This window comes from Gymnoscopelus microlampas, assembly GCF_963454915.1.
Source record: "Gymnoscopelus microlampas genome assembly, chromosome: 11".
NCBI lineage: Eukaryota > Metazoa > Chordata > Actinopteri > Myctophiformes > Myctophidae > Gymnoscopelus > Gymnoscopelus microlampas.
The window spans coordinates 24,836,609-24,854,108 of NC_139948.1; the positions used below are offsets into that span (position 1 = coordinate 24,836,609).

At 43.5% G+C, this 17,500-nt stretch overlaps 1 protein-coding gene across 1 annotated transcript in view; it reads right to left on the reverse strand.

The window, feature by feature from the left end:
* The window catches only part of cacna1ha (calcium channel, voltage-dependent, T type, alpha 1H subunit a), a 107,857-nt gene that overhangs the window by 83,276 nt on the left and 7,081 nt on the right, over window positions 1-17,500 (reverse strand). Inside the window, exons 4-5 of the mRNA XM_084071988.1 lie at window positions 10,601-10,760; window positions 4,585-4,909 (exon numbers count right to left, since the gene is read on the reverse strand). Of these exons, the coding sequence (XP_083928114.1) occupies window positions 4,585-4,909; window positions 10,601-10,760 (485 nt within the window). The remainder of the gene's footprint in view (window positions 1-4,584; window positions 4,910-10,600; window positions 10,761-17,500) is intronic.

Genomic DNA, 17,500 nt, shown 5'->3' on the forward strand with positions numbered 1-17,500 from the left:
AGCTCTCTGTCCTGATAGGAGCAGACTACTACTGGCAAATAGTCTCAGGAAGGGTGGAGAGACTGACAGAGACATTAGTTGCACTGGAGAGCACTTTCGGATGGTCTGTGCAGGGACCAGTGTCCATGTCAAGTGTCGCAGAGGCAACCTGCATGTTCATTCCACTCGAAGAGGACACACTTGTCTCCAAGCAACTAAGTGCATTCTGGGAAATTGAGTCTCTGGGTATCACAAGTGAAAACACACAGAACCCAGCAGAAGAAGAGGCTCTGCAGATGTTCGAGAGAACAACAACTTTCAAAGAAGGACGATACCACGTGGAGTTGCCATGGAAACCAGAAAGAGCAGAGCTCCAAGACAACTACAGAGTTGCTAAAAAACGATTTGAAGGTCTGAAGAGAAGACTAAAGAAAGATGTCACATTCTACAGCAGATACAATGAAGTAGTGGAGGACTATCTACAGCAGAACATTGCAGAGGATGTGCCAGAAGACAACGCAAGTGAAGACCATGTGAAATACTACTTACCTCACCACGCAGTACTCAGAGAAGACAAAGTGACCACAAAACTGAGAGTGGTGTTTGATGCGTCGTCTCATGAAGATGGCCGCCCATCCCTCAATGACTGTCTGCTCACAGGACCAAACCTGAATCCAGATCTCCTCAGTGTCCTCATAAAATTCAGAAAACATGAAATAGCCTTCATGGCTGACATAAAGAAGGCTTTCCTGCAGATCTCCATAGTGGAGAGAGACAGAGATGCAGTGAGATTCCTGTGGCTCACAGGCCCACCAAGTGGAGAAGAGGATGGAGAGCTGCGTGTGCTGCGGATGACCAGAGTGGTGTTTGGGGCCTCCCCAAGTCCATTCCTACTCGCAGCTACAATCAGAAAGCACCTGAAACAATATGAAACGGAACAACCACAGGTTGTAGAGACATTAAGAGAGTCACTTTACGTGGATGATTTCATTGCTAGCTCACACAGTGTTGAAGAGGCCTACCATGTGACAACCACTGCTAAACAAATACTGTCAACAGCAGGCATGGACCTCTGCAAGTGGATGACCAACTCTCATGAGCTGGAGAAGAAATGGGAGGAGGGCACAACAAACCACACACTGGCACCAGAGACACACGGAGCAGTGCTCAAAGTGTTAGGCCTAGTGTGGAGACCAGAAACTGATGACTTCACCTTTGACCTCAGACCGCTATTGAACATACTAAAAGAAAAGAAGAACACCAAGAGAAGTGTTCTGCAGTCAGCTGCACGCATCTATGACCCACTCGGGTTCCTGACACCTTTCACAATCAGAATTAAGTGCATGTTTCAAGAAATGTGGGAGAGAGGACTCTCCTGGGATGAAGAGCTACCACCTGACCTGACACGAGAATGGCAACAGTGGTGTTCAGAACTACCCCAGCTACACCAGCTCGCCATACCAAGGTGGTATCGAACAGACATGCAACCAGAAAACAAACATGCCCTGACACTACATGTGTTCTGCGACGCAAGTGAAAGAGCCTACAGTGCTGCAGCCTACCTGCAAGGTGAATCACCAGACGGAGAACCTACAATGAGCCTAGTCGCATCCAAATCCAGGGTGGCCCCTCTCAAGAAAATGACACTGCCACGCCTGGAGCTCATGGGAGCTGTGATTGGAGCGAGACTAGCCAACAACTTAATGACTACTCTAAAACTGGAACCAAACCAGATAAGAATGTGGACAGACTCTATGATTACGCTGCATTGGATTTGCAGCTCAGCTCAGAAGTGGAAACAGTTTGTCGCAAACAGAGTGACAGAGATCCAGTCACTGACCAACCCTGAGACATGGTCACACATCGCAGGGAAGATAAATCCAGCTGACCTTCCCACAAGAGGAGAAAGTGTTGAAAGCCTGATACAGAACCAGCTATGGTGGAACGGGCCCAGCGTTCTGACATCACCTGATCAGTCAGAGGAGACTGAAAATGACAATGTTCCAGACAAGGTGAATGCAGAACTAAAGTCCAGTCAACAGATCACTGTACAGCTCGCTGCAAATGACACAGACCCCACTGAACCAGTGTTGGAATTAGAACGATACAGCAAGCTGAAAAGAGTCTTCAGAGTGACAGCCTGGATAAAGAGATTCATAGCCAATTCTCAAACAAAAACAAAGAAAAGAGGAGAACTGACTGCTGACGAGCTCTTCGAGGCAGAAAAGTACTGGATAAAGACAACACAGCAACAGAGTTTCAGCCAGGAGATCAAACAACTGAAGGCAGAAAAGGGCCTGAACAATGACTGCAAGATCAAAGAACTCAAACCTTTCCTGGATGAACACGAGCTGCTCAGTGTGGGAGGAAGGCTGCAGCAGTCTGATTTCACATTCAGAGAGCAGCACCCATGGATTATGCCCAATAAACACAGATATTCAGAACTGTTGATACAGTCATGTCATGAAAAAGTGATGCACTCAGGAGTGAGAGACACTCTCGTTCAAGTGAGAGAGAGATACTGGATCCTACGTGCCAGGCAGCTAGTCAAGAGGACTGTGGCAAGCTGCACAGTTTGCAAAAGATTCAAGGCAAAAGCCGGAAAGCAGATCACTGCGCCCTTGCCCAAAGACAGAATAACTGAATCCCCACCATTCGAAGTTACAGGTGTGGATTTTGCAGGGCCACTTTATGTGAAGGCAGATGATTCTGTGAAGAAGTCATACATCGCGCTATTCACCTGTGCTGTAACCAGAGCAGTACACCTGGAACTGGTCTCAGATCAGTCAACAGAGACATTCCTGTTAGCGCTGAAAAGATTCATATCAAGAAGAGGATTATGCAAAATAATCTACTCAGACAATGCTAGAACATTCAAGAGAGCTGATCAGGACCTGAAAGAACTGTGGAAAGCTATCAAAGAACCCCAGCTGTTAGAGTTCTTCTCAGAACGAGGCATCACCTGGAAGTTCATCGCAGAGCGAGCAGCCTGGTGGGGCGGATTCTGGGAGAGACTCGTCCGATCAGTAAAAACATGCCTGAAGAAAGTTCTTGGGAGAGCTTCACTCAACTTTGAAGAGATGTGCACAGTACTGACAGAGGTGGAGGCTATCATAAACTCTAGGCCTCTGACATTTGTGCACAACGAAGTGGATGAGCCACAGCCACTGACCCCAGCCCACTTTCTGGTGGGAAAACGACTGACCTCTCTGCCACCAAAGCCCTTCCCTGCTGACACACAGCACCCAACTGCCAACAAGGCAGAGATCACAAGAAGATGGAAGTACAGGCAGAGACTCACAACCAGCTTCTGGAGCGCCTGGCGTAAGGATTACCTGCTGGACTTGAAGTCAGCACACCGCTGTGACACACCGACGCCCACCCCACTGAAAGTGGGTGACGTTGTACTCATTGGAGAAGATAACACCCCCAGACAAACCTGGAAACTGGGAAGAATCACAGAACTGTTTACAGGCCGAGATGGACTTGTCAGGTCGTGCATAGTCCGCACTCCCTCAGGGACTTTGCTAAGAAGACCTATTCAGTTACTGTACTGTCTTGAGATATAATGAACAATAATTCATGGGGGGAGGATGTTGTAACTTAATGGGTTACATAGTTCATTTGCATGATTGATTTAATTGCTGCTAAATTCATAAAGTATTATATTCAGTTAAAAGCAGAGTTAAAAGATACATTTCATTTAATACAGTTTATTGATGTTGTTTATTGAGAAACATTGTTTGACATTGAATTGTCACTTTTCTATTTGTATACCTAACGAGGGGTTAAGTAAAAGAAACTGCATGTCCCACAAGGCTTAGCGGTGAACCGGATGTTATTAGATACCGGGTCAGTGTTGTTGTGCCAGTTCGATTGAGCAATACTAGCTGCGTGGACCGAATGAATGAAAGCTAAAAGCTAACCCGTCTATAAGAGCGTTGTTTTGTACCATTTGTATCATCCTTTTTTTCCTATATAAAGTACCAACTTTAACTCCATATTTTCGACGTCCTGTCCAATACTTGACCGTAGTTATTCTACATATCTAGCTATCCTATCTCAGCACTCCCAGGCCGAACCAACGCTGGCTGTCTTCTCTAAACACAGAATCAGAGTCACTTTTTGTTCCATTTGTTTAACATAGTGTTAACGTGTTAAAGGGATAGTTCACTGCAAAAAAACACAATTTCTTTCTATCGATTAGTCACCCCATGGAGACTTGAATCCATGGATATTTTTTTGTTTTTGTTGCATCCCTAAGCCAATACTTTGATGACAAAGGAGAGACAAAGGAGACTCTTTGTGTCTCCTACCGGAACCGCTGCCGGTCATCAAATTATTGGCTTAGGAATGCGTCAAAAACCAAAAAAATATCCATGAATTCAAGTCTCCATGGGGTGACTAATCGATAGGAAAAAAAGCCATTTTGGGGGTGAACTATCCCTTTAATTTAACTCTGAGTTAAATTTGCAGGTTTTTACTGTGCACTTCTGATTCTGGTTCTGATTCACCTTCCTCACTAAGCGCCCATGACCTATAGACGTGTGTGTTTATAAATGTGTGTTTTTTTATGTATATGCACAGCAAGGACTCCAGTCTCACCTGGAATATCGCTATCCAGGCGTAGGCGATGTTGTCAAAGTTCACCGCCCCCTTGTGGGGGTTGAAGTCCCCCGGGCGACACACGTTGTAGTACTGGTTCCAGTTCACGCAGCCGTTGCCGCCGGCTCCGGCCACGCCGTGGGGCGGTTCCGTCAGGGCCACGCCCCGGGGCGGGGCGGCCAACGAGCACTCGGCCCCGCCCTCGCTGTAAGGGGGCACGTTGTGGCAACGAAGCATTCCGTTCTCCCGCGGCGCGGAGCAGATGAACGGGCTCTCCTCGCCTTCCTCAGACATATAGTATGGACTTATAGACAGGTTGTATAGCCTGCAGGGACAAAGACACATACTGGGTTAGAGGCTGTTACTTATAGACATGTTGTATAGCCTGCAGGGACAAAGAAACACACTGGGTTAGAGGCTGTTACTTATAGACAGGTTGTATAACCTGTAAGGACAAAGAAACACACTGGGTTAGAGGCTGTTACTTATAGACAGGTTGTATAACCTGCAACGACAAAGAAACACACTGGGTTAGAGGCTGTTACTTATAGACAGGTTGTATAACCTGTAAGGACAAAGAAACACACTGGGTTAGAGGCTGTTACTTATAGACAGGTTGTATAGCCTGTAAGGACAAAGAAACACACTGGGTTAGAGGCTGTTACTTATAGACAGGTTGTATAGCCTGCAAGGACAAAGAAACACACTGGGTTAGAGGCTGTTTCAGGCACTAAACCGCTCTATATAGACTCAGTAGTTCTCAAATATTTTCATGTCCCAAATTTCACTCCCAAATTGATATGTATTTGGCCACGGACACTCATTTGGAAAAGAAAGTGTGTGTGTCATATACCAGCGGTTCTCAAACCTTTTGTGTGAAGGACCCCCAAAATGAGTGGCTGCGGAGTGCGGATCCCCATCTCAAAAATATTTTGTGCCAGGGACCTCCAGAAGCAAAGATTTTAGTTAAAATGTTAGCTGTAATGAATATATATATTCAAAGATTAGAATTTTCACGATTTTTCAAATAAGCTCATAGCAAGGCACGAAGTGAGCTTCTATGTGCTATTTTTGAATGCTACGAGAATATGTGCTATTTTTGAATGCTATGAGCTTGTACATATGCTATTTTTTTATAGCCAAAGTATATAATAAGGTTAAAGTGGTTAAAATGGTTGTGACGCTATACTAACTAATTTTGCTGGGGACCCCCTGGGTTCTTGCAATCAGCAACTTTTGAAGATAAAACTTTTTCCTTCAGTATGCTTCTTACATATTGCATAAATTGTTGCCGTGTCATGGGCAGGTTTTCAAGTTCATAGTGAAATTAAATCACACTTGAGTTCAAGCAGGGATTGCCATACAACAACAACCCAATGAAACATCCGTCATATTGATTTGTGCTCCATTAGGAAAAAGAACAGAAATGTACTGTATACTTCAGTTCCTGTCAGAATGTCTGCCTTAATAACACAGACAAAAGATCATATCCTCCAACTGCCGCTGTGATTCAATATCTGTAATTCAATAAAGATATGTCAACACAGCATTACAACAAATAAGACATGACATTACATAATGTCAAACTGCTTAAAACAAAGAAAGGAAAGACGCAGACACACAAAGTAATAGATAATCACGCAAGATAATTAGTAAGCACCATAATAATGGTATACAGTTGTTCCAAATAGAAATTCGCCCATAGTTAACCACATGAGCCCTGTTTCAAAAACAGCTAAAATAGCCGATCTGCAAGCTCACACTGTGTCACATTGTGATGCATTGTGAAGTTGATTGGCTATTACTGCTATTTTTTAAACTTTGTCCAAAGTATGGATGCCATGTTGAAAGTGGATGAGGTCAAGGTGACTTGCTCCCCTGACGACAAGCAAAAAAGAAGGGGTGGGGGGGAAATCCAACTTCTGCTGACAACAGTCAGTTTCCTCTGTCAATTATTAGCAAGCGCTTCTTGTACTAGTCTAAAGAACTTATCATCCTCAATATTAGTCTTCTCTTTTGATGGTTTTACCCATCAAAATATTTTGTTCCAGAGACCCCCCCCCCCCTCCAAGAAGCAAAGATTTGAGTAGAAAATGTTGTTTCAAAACAAATATGTATTCAAAGATATGCACACATTTTCATGATTTAAAAAAAATAAATAGCAGATCTACAGGATGAGGTTGTAGATCTGCTATTTGCGCTAGTATAAAATAGGGCTTAAGTTGTTAAAACGGTTCCTCGTTTTTCACCTGACAGAGGGGAGTTTCACCAGGGGAGTTTAAACCCTTAATTATTTATACTTGGAAAAAAATATTTTGAGATGGGGGTCCGCGGCCAAATAGATATACATTTTGGGGTCCTTGACATGAAAAAGTTTGAGAACCACTGATATAGTAGCATAAGTGTTTTCAAAAAACAGTTAGGAGAATACATTTTGAAGAATCGGTCTCAGGTCTTAATGGGTTAAAATAGCAGTGCTAGTGCAAGCTCACAATGTGTCCCAGTGTGACGCTATCTGCTATTTGTAGTAATGCCATTCACATTGCCACTACTACTACTACTAGGCCTACTACTACTACTAATCAATTATAATTAGTAATATTAGTAGTAGTGGAAGTAAAAGTTTTAGTAGGGGGTAGAACAAATATGTTTAGAAGTAGGACTTAAAGAAGTATTATATAAGGTCTTTATTGCAACTGAAAGGGTTGATGAAAAGATTCTAATTCTCATTCTTGAGGCATTTTATATCAAATCTAATATGCGTGATGAATGTAATCTCATCCAGAGACAAATCATGTGGAAGACAGGAAGAGACAGACAGAGAGAGAGAGAGAGAGAGAGAGAGAGAGAGAGAGAGAGAGAGAGAGAGAGAGAGAGAGAGAGAGAGAGAGAGAGAGAGAGAGAGAGAGAGAGAGAGAGAGAGAGAAAGAGACAGAGAGACACACACACAAAAAGAGAGAGAGAGAGAGAGAGAATAGATAGAGCTAAATTGTGTGTGTGTGTGTGTGTGTGTGTGTGTGTGTGTGTGTGTGTGTGTGTGTGTGTGTGTGTGTGTGTGTGTGTGTGTGTGTGTGTGTGTGTGTGTGTGTGTGTGTGTGTGGGTGGGGGGGTCATTTGTAACACAGAAGCATGCTTTGGCAATGAAATATTTAGTGTCTTTATGCTTTCTCTGGCTTCCTCTGTCCCCAATGAACGAACACACGGGCGCGTGTGCGTGCACACACACACACACACACACACACACACACACACACACACACACACGTGACACAGACAAATTGAAAAAGAAAATACATAGTCAGACCCCTAGATAATGGGAAACACAACACAGTTGCATGCACAAAAACGCATGTCAAGCGCAAACACACAAACACACACACACACACACACACACACACACACACACGTGACACAGACAAATTGAAAAAGAAAATACATAGTCAGACCCCTAGATAATGGGAAACACAACACAGTTGCATGCACAAAAACGCATGTCAAGCGCAAACACACACACACACACACACACACACACACACACACACACACACACACACACACACACACACACACAGAGGTTCAGGAGGGAGCACAAATTAACTTGCACAATTTGTACCATTACATCAAAAACAGAATAAGTCCCAGGATGCTTCAGTGACACGTTCTTGGCTCCCTGAGGTAGTGGAAGTGTGTCCTGTTCCTTTCCCTGCAGAACATCTCCCCTCCCAGAGGCTACAATCCACTGTAACTGTGTTTCCATTCATGTTCAATACATTATAACGACGAGTTACAAATGTACATGGACCGTGTTTTTTCTTTATGTCTACAGCAAATCTCTTCGCCCAAAGATAACCGATCTACAGTACAAGCTCACAACGCGTCACAATCTGCCAATCAGCATGTCTCCCAGAATAGGCATACTGGAGTTCTGGTGCTTTGAAATATAGCCAAAAAATAAATCTGAAAGGTTCCATGTTTCCATCGCTGGAATGAGCAAGTTAACGGCAACGTAAAAGCTTTAGCCAAGACATGTATGTGGGGAAACGTTAATGTTTACACAATAGCGTTAACCCATTGAGACCTGAAGCCGATTCTACATGTCTCCTAAATCCCAACAGTTTTCTGAACAACGTATGTTTCTATATCAGTGGTGCTCAATCTTTTTCATGCCAAGGACCCCCAAAATTATATGTATTTGGCCGCGGACCCCTATCAAAATATTTTGTTCCAGGGACCCCCCAGAAGCAACGATTTCAGTTTAAAATGTTTGCTTTAAAAATATATATATTCAAAGATTTGCACACATTTTCACGATTTTTCAAAAATAGCAGATCTACAAGCTCGTAGCGCGGCACTCGGTGCCGCGCTATGAGCTTGTAGATCTGCTATTTTTGAATAGCCCAAAGTGTAAAATAATGCTTTTTTAGCTCAAATCTAAAAATGACACAGTTCCAGGTCTTAATGGGTTAATACAACTTCAACAGCGTACAAATGGCTACATTACATCTTGGAGTCAAGGGAACACATTGTACAGTGTGTACTTGCTCGTGTGCTTATTGCTTCTAGCAGCCAGTGCTCTTCGGAAAGAAAGGAAGAAAACGATGTCCTTACACTCTGCAACCATCCAACGGTGGTCTGGTAATAAACCACGGTTCACCACTGCGTCCATCACGAGAGGAAAGCCCACTTTGACATACCGCCGCTTTATAACAGCAACAAAAACATCTAATTGGCAAGGTCTAAATCTTTTACCAATCCATACAGTACCCAAGCCTACAAATTTTCTTTTGACATTTTAATCATTGCACATTTATCAGTAGGCCTAACTTTAACCAGATCAATACTTCCAATTAGATTACATCTCTCTGGATAAAGAGGAGAGCAAGCTGTGAGAGAGACGCTCCTTGTCAACTGCAGGTACTGTCTGTTAGTAGATCTCCTCAAAGAGCATTCAGCCTACCTGCCTACCTGAATGTCTGCATGTCTGCATGCTCGCCCATGTATTATGGACTGTTTTTAAAAGTTATATTTTTTTGCTATTCTATGGGATTGTCTAGATCAGTGATTCCCAAGCTTTTTGTCTCGAGACCCAAAAGAGAGATTTGATGTCTCTCCGTGCCCCAAACTAGTGGAAAAAATAGCAGATCTACAAGCTCTCAAAGAGCCGCGTTGCGAGCCGCAATTTTCTTTATTCTATTCATGAAAAACTTTTGAAAAATGTTGGAATTGTTTTTAATTGTTGAAAAGGTTTTTTATTTTTTTGTTTAAACTTTTTAAAATCTTTGAAAATCTTTTTTTTTTATGTGAGAAAATAAAAAAGGGGATATTTACTCACGTCCCATAAAAATTGGTCCGCGACCCAAACATGGGTCCCGACCCGCTGTTTGGGAAACAGTGGTCTAGATTATTGGTCATTGAAGCTACACTTATGGTGCAGTGCCTATGTGACTGAGTGCTCCATTGACCACAATTTAGCTTTTATTCTTCGTTGTACAATACCACACCCACAGTTTTAGGAAACAGTGTTCTAGGGCCCATGGGTCTTCAACGTTTTCAGGCCAAGGACCCCCTAGCTGAGAGAGAGATGAAGCAGGGACCCCCTCTATATTCTATAAAATTGCGTTTCAGATTAAACTCACTTGGTCTGCTCTTTCTTCCCTCTACACCTACACTTTTTTTTGCCAAAAATAGCCGATCTACAAGCTCACAACACCTTGCAGAGCGAGGCGTTGTGAGCTTGTAGATCTGCTATTTTCGGCTAATGTTCCCCTCAGAATAGGAATGCTCGGGTTCAAGTGGCTAATGTAAAAAAAAAACATATGACACGAAGATTTGGCGGCTCCCCTGTAGTAACTCGGAGGACCCCCCTAGGGGTCCCGGACCCCCTGTTGAAGACCCCTGGCCTGTTCTAGGGGGAACAAAATAAAACATGAATAACAATGACATGCCCAAAACAGGGATGGGGGGGTTGAAGGTGGTTGCCGTGATGATGTGTCATGTGATCTGTGAGGTTCCTTACGTTCTGACGTCCTCTCCCAGGAAGCAGCGGTTCCTCAGTAGCCCCGCCCACAGCTGGACCCCCACGATGCCGAAGATGAAGAAGACGAAGAAGCAGAGGAGAAGGACGTTCCCCAGCATGGGCAGAGTGTCCAACAGCAGGGTGACCAGGATACGCATACCTGCACACACGCACACACACACACACACACACACGCACGCACACACGCGCACACACGCACACGCACACGCACACGCACACGCACACACACACACACACACACACACACACACAGGTATTATTTACTGTATGATATTTCATCCTAAGCTCACAGACGATGGACAAAGAAACTCAAACCCAATCTTGACTCAGACTTCCGTTAAACGTGTGTGTGTGTGTGTGTGTGTGTGTGTGTGTGTGTGTGTGTGTGTGTGTGTGTGTGTGTGTGTGTGTACAGTTTTTTCCAGTTCCACTCTCATTGCTAAAGTTATAGTAACTGCTCAGAACAGTGCCGTCGGCATCGAGATCAGCTCAGAAAGTATTGTGTGATAAAAATTATTGCTACGAGGCATGTTATGGTTATACAGTAGCTGTCATACACACAGACATACGTGCGCTCAACATACTGACAGAGAGAGAGAACTAAGAGAGAGGACAAGAGGGAACATGAAAGATAGCCCAACACACACACACACACACACACACACACACACACACACACACACACGCGCGCGCGCGCGACACAGACCGAAATATCGGTTTGGCCAATATGCGTGCGTGTGTGCGTGCGTGTTGTTTACATACAGTAAGTGAAATTTTCTCAAATAAAAGTTTTTCAAATGGATTAGAACTGACTTATCACTTTTTGACAAAAGTATAGGTAAAAACATCAGTAATCGGTGGTCTGGGACTCGACATTGGACCCAGAAATCCAGCCACAGTCCAGCCGCAACCTCTATAACAAGGCTCTTGGGTGTCCGTGCAGTCAGGGCTCGTAATTATAATACGAGGCGACAACCTTTATTCCTCTTCTGGGATTGCAACCAACAACCTGGTACCCCGTGGCCAGTAACACCACAGAAGACTGACGACACTGTGTTTGACAGTCTGACATGACTTCACCCAGCGAGGCCTGAACCCGCAACCTCTACCCCTACAGATACAATTACTTAACCCATTAAGACCGGGAACGCATTCCGTCACGTTTTAAGATTTCTTTGGCTATTCAAAAAATAGCAGATATGCAAACTTGTAGATCTACTTTTTTTTTTAATCGTGGAAAATTTGTGCAAATCTTTGAATACATATTTTTTCAAGCGAATATGTTTAACTCAAATCTTTGCTTCTGGGGATTCTACAAATGTCTTCTAAATCCTAATTTATTTATTTTTTAAACTTATGTTGCTATCAGTGGTTTTCAAACTTTTTTCATGTCAAGGACCCCCAAAATTATATGTATTTGGCCGCGGACCCCCATCAAAAAATATGTTGTTCCAGGGACCCCCCAGAAGCAAAGATTTGAGTTAAAAATATCCGCTTTAAAAATATATATATTCAAAGATTTGCGCAAAGGTTCACGATTTTTCCTAAAATAGCAGATCTACAAGCTCATAGCGCGGCACTCGGTGCCGCGCTATGAGCTTGTATATCTGCTATTTTTTTAATAGCCCAAAGACATCTTTTAAAATGACACACGGATGCGTTCCCGGACTGAAGGGGTTAACAGGCAGCGGTGCCCACCTCCAGCTGTCGCTGGCGTTCAGCATCAGCAGGGTGAAGGGGGTCCAGTCCCTCAGGAGCTCTCAGGGTGTTCTGTCCTCTTTTACACAGCTCACAGCGCCGTCACATTAGATACACTCACAGCGCTCACGTGTACTACGCAACAGCGCCGTGCAGGGCTGTGGTGTAAAGTAACTGAGTACATTTACTCAAGCACTGTACTGTACTACACAATACAGTGTCGCGATGCGACGCATTGTGAGCTTGTAGATTGGCTATTTTCAATAGATTTGTATACATTTGAAACGGGACATTCTGTATAATGAGTACTTTTGGTACTTTAAGTACATTTTGATACCAATACTTTTGTACTTTTACTCACTAAATATACCTTTACTTAGGTAAAAAACGTGAGTACTTTTCCCACAACTGCATGTAGGCTGCAAGCATCGTGCAGTGTACGCCCGCGTACACTCGCGGCCCACACACGCGAGTTCCCACTGCGCACGCTCACGCGCATAGAACACATACAAACATCTGTGCGTGTGCGTACGTACACGTGCACTCGCAGTCACGTGCACACGTTTATGCAAAGCGTGATGATGGCTCTCTCTCTCGGTTGAAACTGACTGGCCATTTCTAAATGCGTCCTTGCTTTCGTCCACTAGTCTGTCTCTGTCTGAGTTTTCTCAATGTGATATCAAGTCAAACACGTAATACAGTATCTGTTATCATGTTAACTTTAACATTAACATCCACATGTAACATCATTGTAAAGTACAGTAATTACATTGTTGCATTTAACGACTTTAAACCTGTCGTCATTGTTTCGTCATTATAGGCACACATAAAAAATTCAAAGAAGGTTTATAGCGATACTAGCCAAGATACAATTTTGCAAATCATCACTGTAGAACTTGTTATTCTGCCATTACTGCTATTTGTCGTAAAGTACAACAAAGCACATGGGGCTTAACCCATTAATACCGGGAAGGCATCTGTCTCATTTTAGGTTTTTGCATTGGCTATTAAAAATAGCAGATATACAAGCTCACAATGCGTCACTTCGTGCATCGCTGCAAGCTTGTACATCTGCTATTTTTTAACATTTTTGAAAAATGTTGAAAGTGTGATAACTACTGACTTAGAAGGCATTTGTAGAATCGGCCTCGGGTCTTAATGGGTTAAACCAGTAGTTTTCAACCAGTGGTCCCGGGACCACCAGTGGTCCTTCAGGGGGTTCCAGGTGGTCCCCAGCTAAATGATGGAGAGTTGGTAACCAAATGGACCCTTATAGATCTTTAACTCTTGAGAGCGTAAAATGAAACCAAATGGACCCTTACGGGTCCATTTGGTTTCATTTTACGCTCTCAAGAGTTACATTATTGTTAAACATCGGCATTACTTGATTAGATAATTGTTATTTTGATCAACGTTGGCCTGTCATCTCTCCTATGGTACCAACATCAATACAGCATGGAATTGTGGACACAATCTTATCCAACGATAACAAAATATTCTAAGTCTTGGTTCAGAGAGTCTAAATCCCATCAAACGGTGGTTGCGTGGCTCAAATGCCGAATAATTAATGGACCTTGATGTGAAAAGGGTTTGAAAACAACTGGGTTAAACAAAGTGGTCTGACAAACACGTGCGTGTGTGTGCTTATGTTCACGTGCACAAACGACGTGGGGGGGTCTCAGCTTTTGTCAGATGTAAGACTAAAGGGTTGTGGAACCAGCGTTCTATTGTACCGTGTGTGTGTGAAAGATAAGCAGAGCTGCGCTCAGCAGCTTGCTGTTAGATAACATCGGAAAGTCTAACAGACTTAAAACAGGAATGGGTTGTTCTGGGCTTTCAACTCATGCTGTCCTGTGAAGTCCTAATTGTTCCTGCTTTGCAAGAATGAGTCATCACTGTGTGTGTGCGTGTGCGTGTGCGTGTGTGTGTGTGTGTGTGTGTGTGTGTGTGTGCGTGTGAGTATGTGTGTGTGTGTGTGTGTGTGTGTGTGTGTGTGTGTGTGTGTGTGTGTGTGTGTGTGTGTGTGTGTGTGTGTGTGTGTGTGTGTGTGTGTGTGTGTGTGTGTGTGTGTGTGTGTGTGTGTGCATATACACACTTATCAAAGGACTGGAAAGGGAAAAAAAGGACAGATAGCTAATTAGGCAGAGAGTTGCCTTCCTGGTCATATTTTCATCATGACGTGGCAGGAAAGCCCCAGAGAAAACCCAGGATGAGAGGATGAGACATCTTTATGCATCCATCCATCTACACCACGTTTTTTAAGCTTTAAAGCAACATCTGTGTTTGTGCATGCATGTATTTGAGAGAAAGAAAGACAGAGGAGTCCCTATTTAGGACCTAGGGGCTCAACTACTTCGGTGGTATTTCGCCAGTGCATTATTAGGGTGTAGCCTTGGATCAAGACTATCATAAATGTATTTTATCGATTTTTACATTTGCATATCTATGATAGTCTTGGTCTTCACCCCCCCAATAGTCACTGGACATCCGCCCGTAAAGTACAAATGCTAAATATAAGGTGCTTACCCGGTAGCCACGGATGTTAACTCGGCATTCGGACTATTTGTGCACTGTATTAATCACTATTTTTCAATAAAGAAGTGTTTTAATCGTGTCTGTGCCTCAAAGCCATTTTATTTCCTCGTTTACATCCTGTTCACATCGAGTGTAATACCGGCTTTCACCTGATGCGCCCCGCCATTGAGGAATACAGGGAACCTCTGACAGAATCCGACATAATCCAACATAGACGGCATTAAAACACATATCTGTTGAAAAATACGGACTAATACAGTGCACACAGGTTCCGAATGTCGAGTTAACATCCGTGGCTACAGGTTCTGTACTTAATATGATTTTTTTTGTACACGTACGGAGAAGTACGACTTTACGCGTGGATGTGCAGTGACTATTAGGAGGTAGAGACCAAGACTATGATAGATACTAAAGTAGACTCGATAAAATACATCTATGATAGTCTTGATCCAAGGCTAAAATGGGTGCAAAGTGGGGCGCAAGGCGCAAAGTGGTTGTAGCCTATTTAGAATGGAATTAGAAATAGTCATGGGTGTGGAAAATGGAAGTACAAAGAGGCTGCAATGAGTTGTAAAAACCTGCACACACGCACACGCACACACACACACACACACACACACACACACACACACACGGCCAGCCTTCCCCGTACTGCACAAAACAACAGCGAGCTCAGCCCCGCGAACACAAACAGACAGTGACAACATGCAGCCAGAGGACAGAATAGCGATGAGCCGTGGCCATGGGTTCTCCAGCCATGTCAACACAGAGATGTCATTCAGTCTGACAACTAAATCCTTTAGCCCTGTACAGTCACACAGCAGCATGCAGGGGGACGGAGCGTGAGAGGGAGAGCGACAGAGATACAAAAGCAGAAAACTATCGGCAGCATTAACTTTCAGGCCAGAGCGTAATAATCGACAGTTCTTATTGAAACCTAATTAAAAGGTTAACGGCGCCGCTAGTGGCAGAATCGATGTATGGCGACTGAGGCACGACGGGAGATCTATCCAGGAAGAGTTGTGGTACACACGCCGACACCAGCGGCGCCGCTGGAGACAAATTCCCTCACATCTCTGATAGGACACACACTATAGACTGAGGTTGCCAGGCAACAAATATTAACCCGAGCCAACAGAGCATGACATTGTTTAGCAAACGAACATTTGGTCACAATAAACAAACTGAATAATTCGGAGGATTTAAAACGTTCTGCAATACCCGATTTGTCTGTTTGACTTTTTATGACTTTTCTGTGTCAGTGTTCCATGGATACGTGCACATAGCTACACTAAAAATGAATGGATTATTAGAGCTTCATACTGTATCTGATTGGTATCGTTAGATGTGATTTAACCACTTAAACACTAAGGGGTCTTCAACGTATTTCAAGCCAAAGACCCCTCAGCTGAAAGAAAGATGAAGCAGGGACCCCCATTACATATTGTATACAATTATTTTGCAGATTAAACTTTTTCATAGATTTCATAGATAGCTTCAATGAGTTGTTTGACAGCACTATCATCAGTGTTGTGTAAATTCATGTTTTTTGTTAGTTTGTTTACTAATTGTCTTTTCTATTAAGTTGGATTCATGTTAATGAGTATTTTCAGATATTTCTGCTCTTTTTCCCTCCACACTAAACCTCTTGGCCGAAAATAGCCGATCTACAAGCTCTCAACACCTCGCAGTTGTAGATCGGCTATTGGCTCATGTTCCCCTCAGAATAGGAATGCTAGGGTTCAAGTGGTTAATGTAAAAAAAGATCCCATCTCACAAAGATTTGGCGGCACCCCTGTAGTAACTCTGAGGATCCCCTCGGGCCCATAGGGGGTCCTCAGAGTTACTACAGGGGTGCCGCCAGGGACCCCTAGGCTAGGGGTCCCGCACCCCATGTTGAAGACCCCATAGACCCATGACTTAAACCCTAAACACTTCATTGACTGGATTTGCCCATGCATCTTTACTAGTTCCGCTCCTTTCTTCCCTCTCCACCAAATGTCTGGTTGTGAGCTCGCATTGGGACACTAAGGTTTAATCTGTTAATGCAGAAGCTGCCTTTACTGTAAGTGAAGAGATAAATATAAAGCCTCTGGGTGAGAGTACCTTGTTTTTACATTCTCTCACAGCACTGACATCTAGCGAATGAGATTTAAGTGAAATTATGCTGTTCCTTGTTTTTTCTGACAGGTTGTTCCAGATACTGTATGTGTGGTGAATAAAAAACTCTGCTTCTCTGCATCTAGTTCTGATACTGGGTTCAGAAGGCAGACCTGTCTCAGACAGAAAACCCTGAGAGGTCTGGATGGTTCATGAAAAAGCACAAGATCAAAAATGTACTTGGGCTCTATTCCATTAAATGCTTTGTAAATCAACAGCAGAATTGTATGATCAATTCTTTGACAGACAGCGAGCCGGTGTAAAGATCTAAGAACTGGAGTGATGTGATCCACATACAGCTAGCTGTCTGATGGGAGTGTTTTAGGGAGACCTGTAAAGATAGCGTTACAGTAGTCAAGTCCACTGAAGATGAATGCATGGACAAAGTTTTCCAAATCCTGCTGAGATATAAGTTGATATACCATGATATATTCTTAAAGACGCACTGAAGTGACATTTTCGGTCATTTTATTTTGAAGGTTCAGC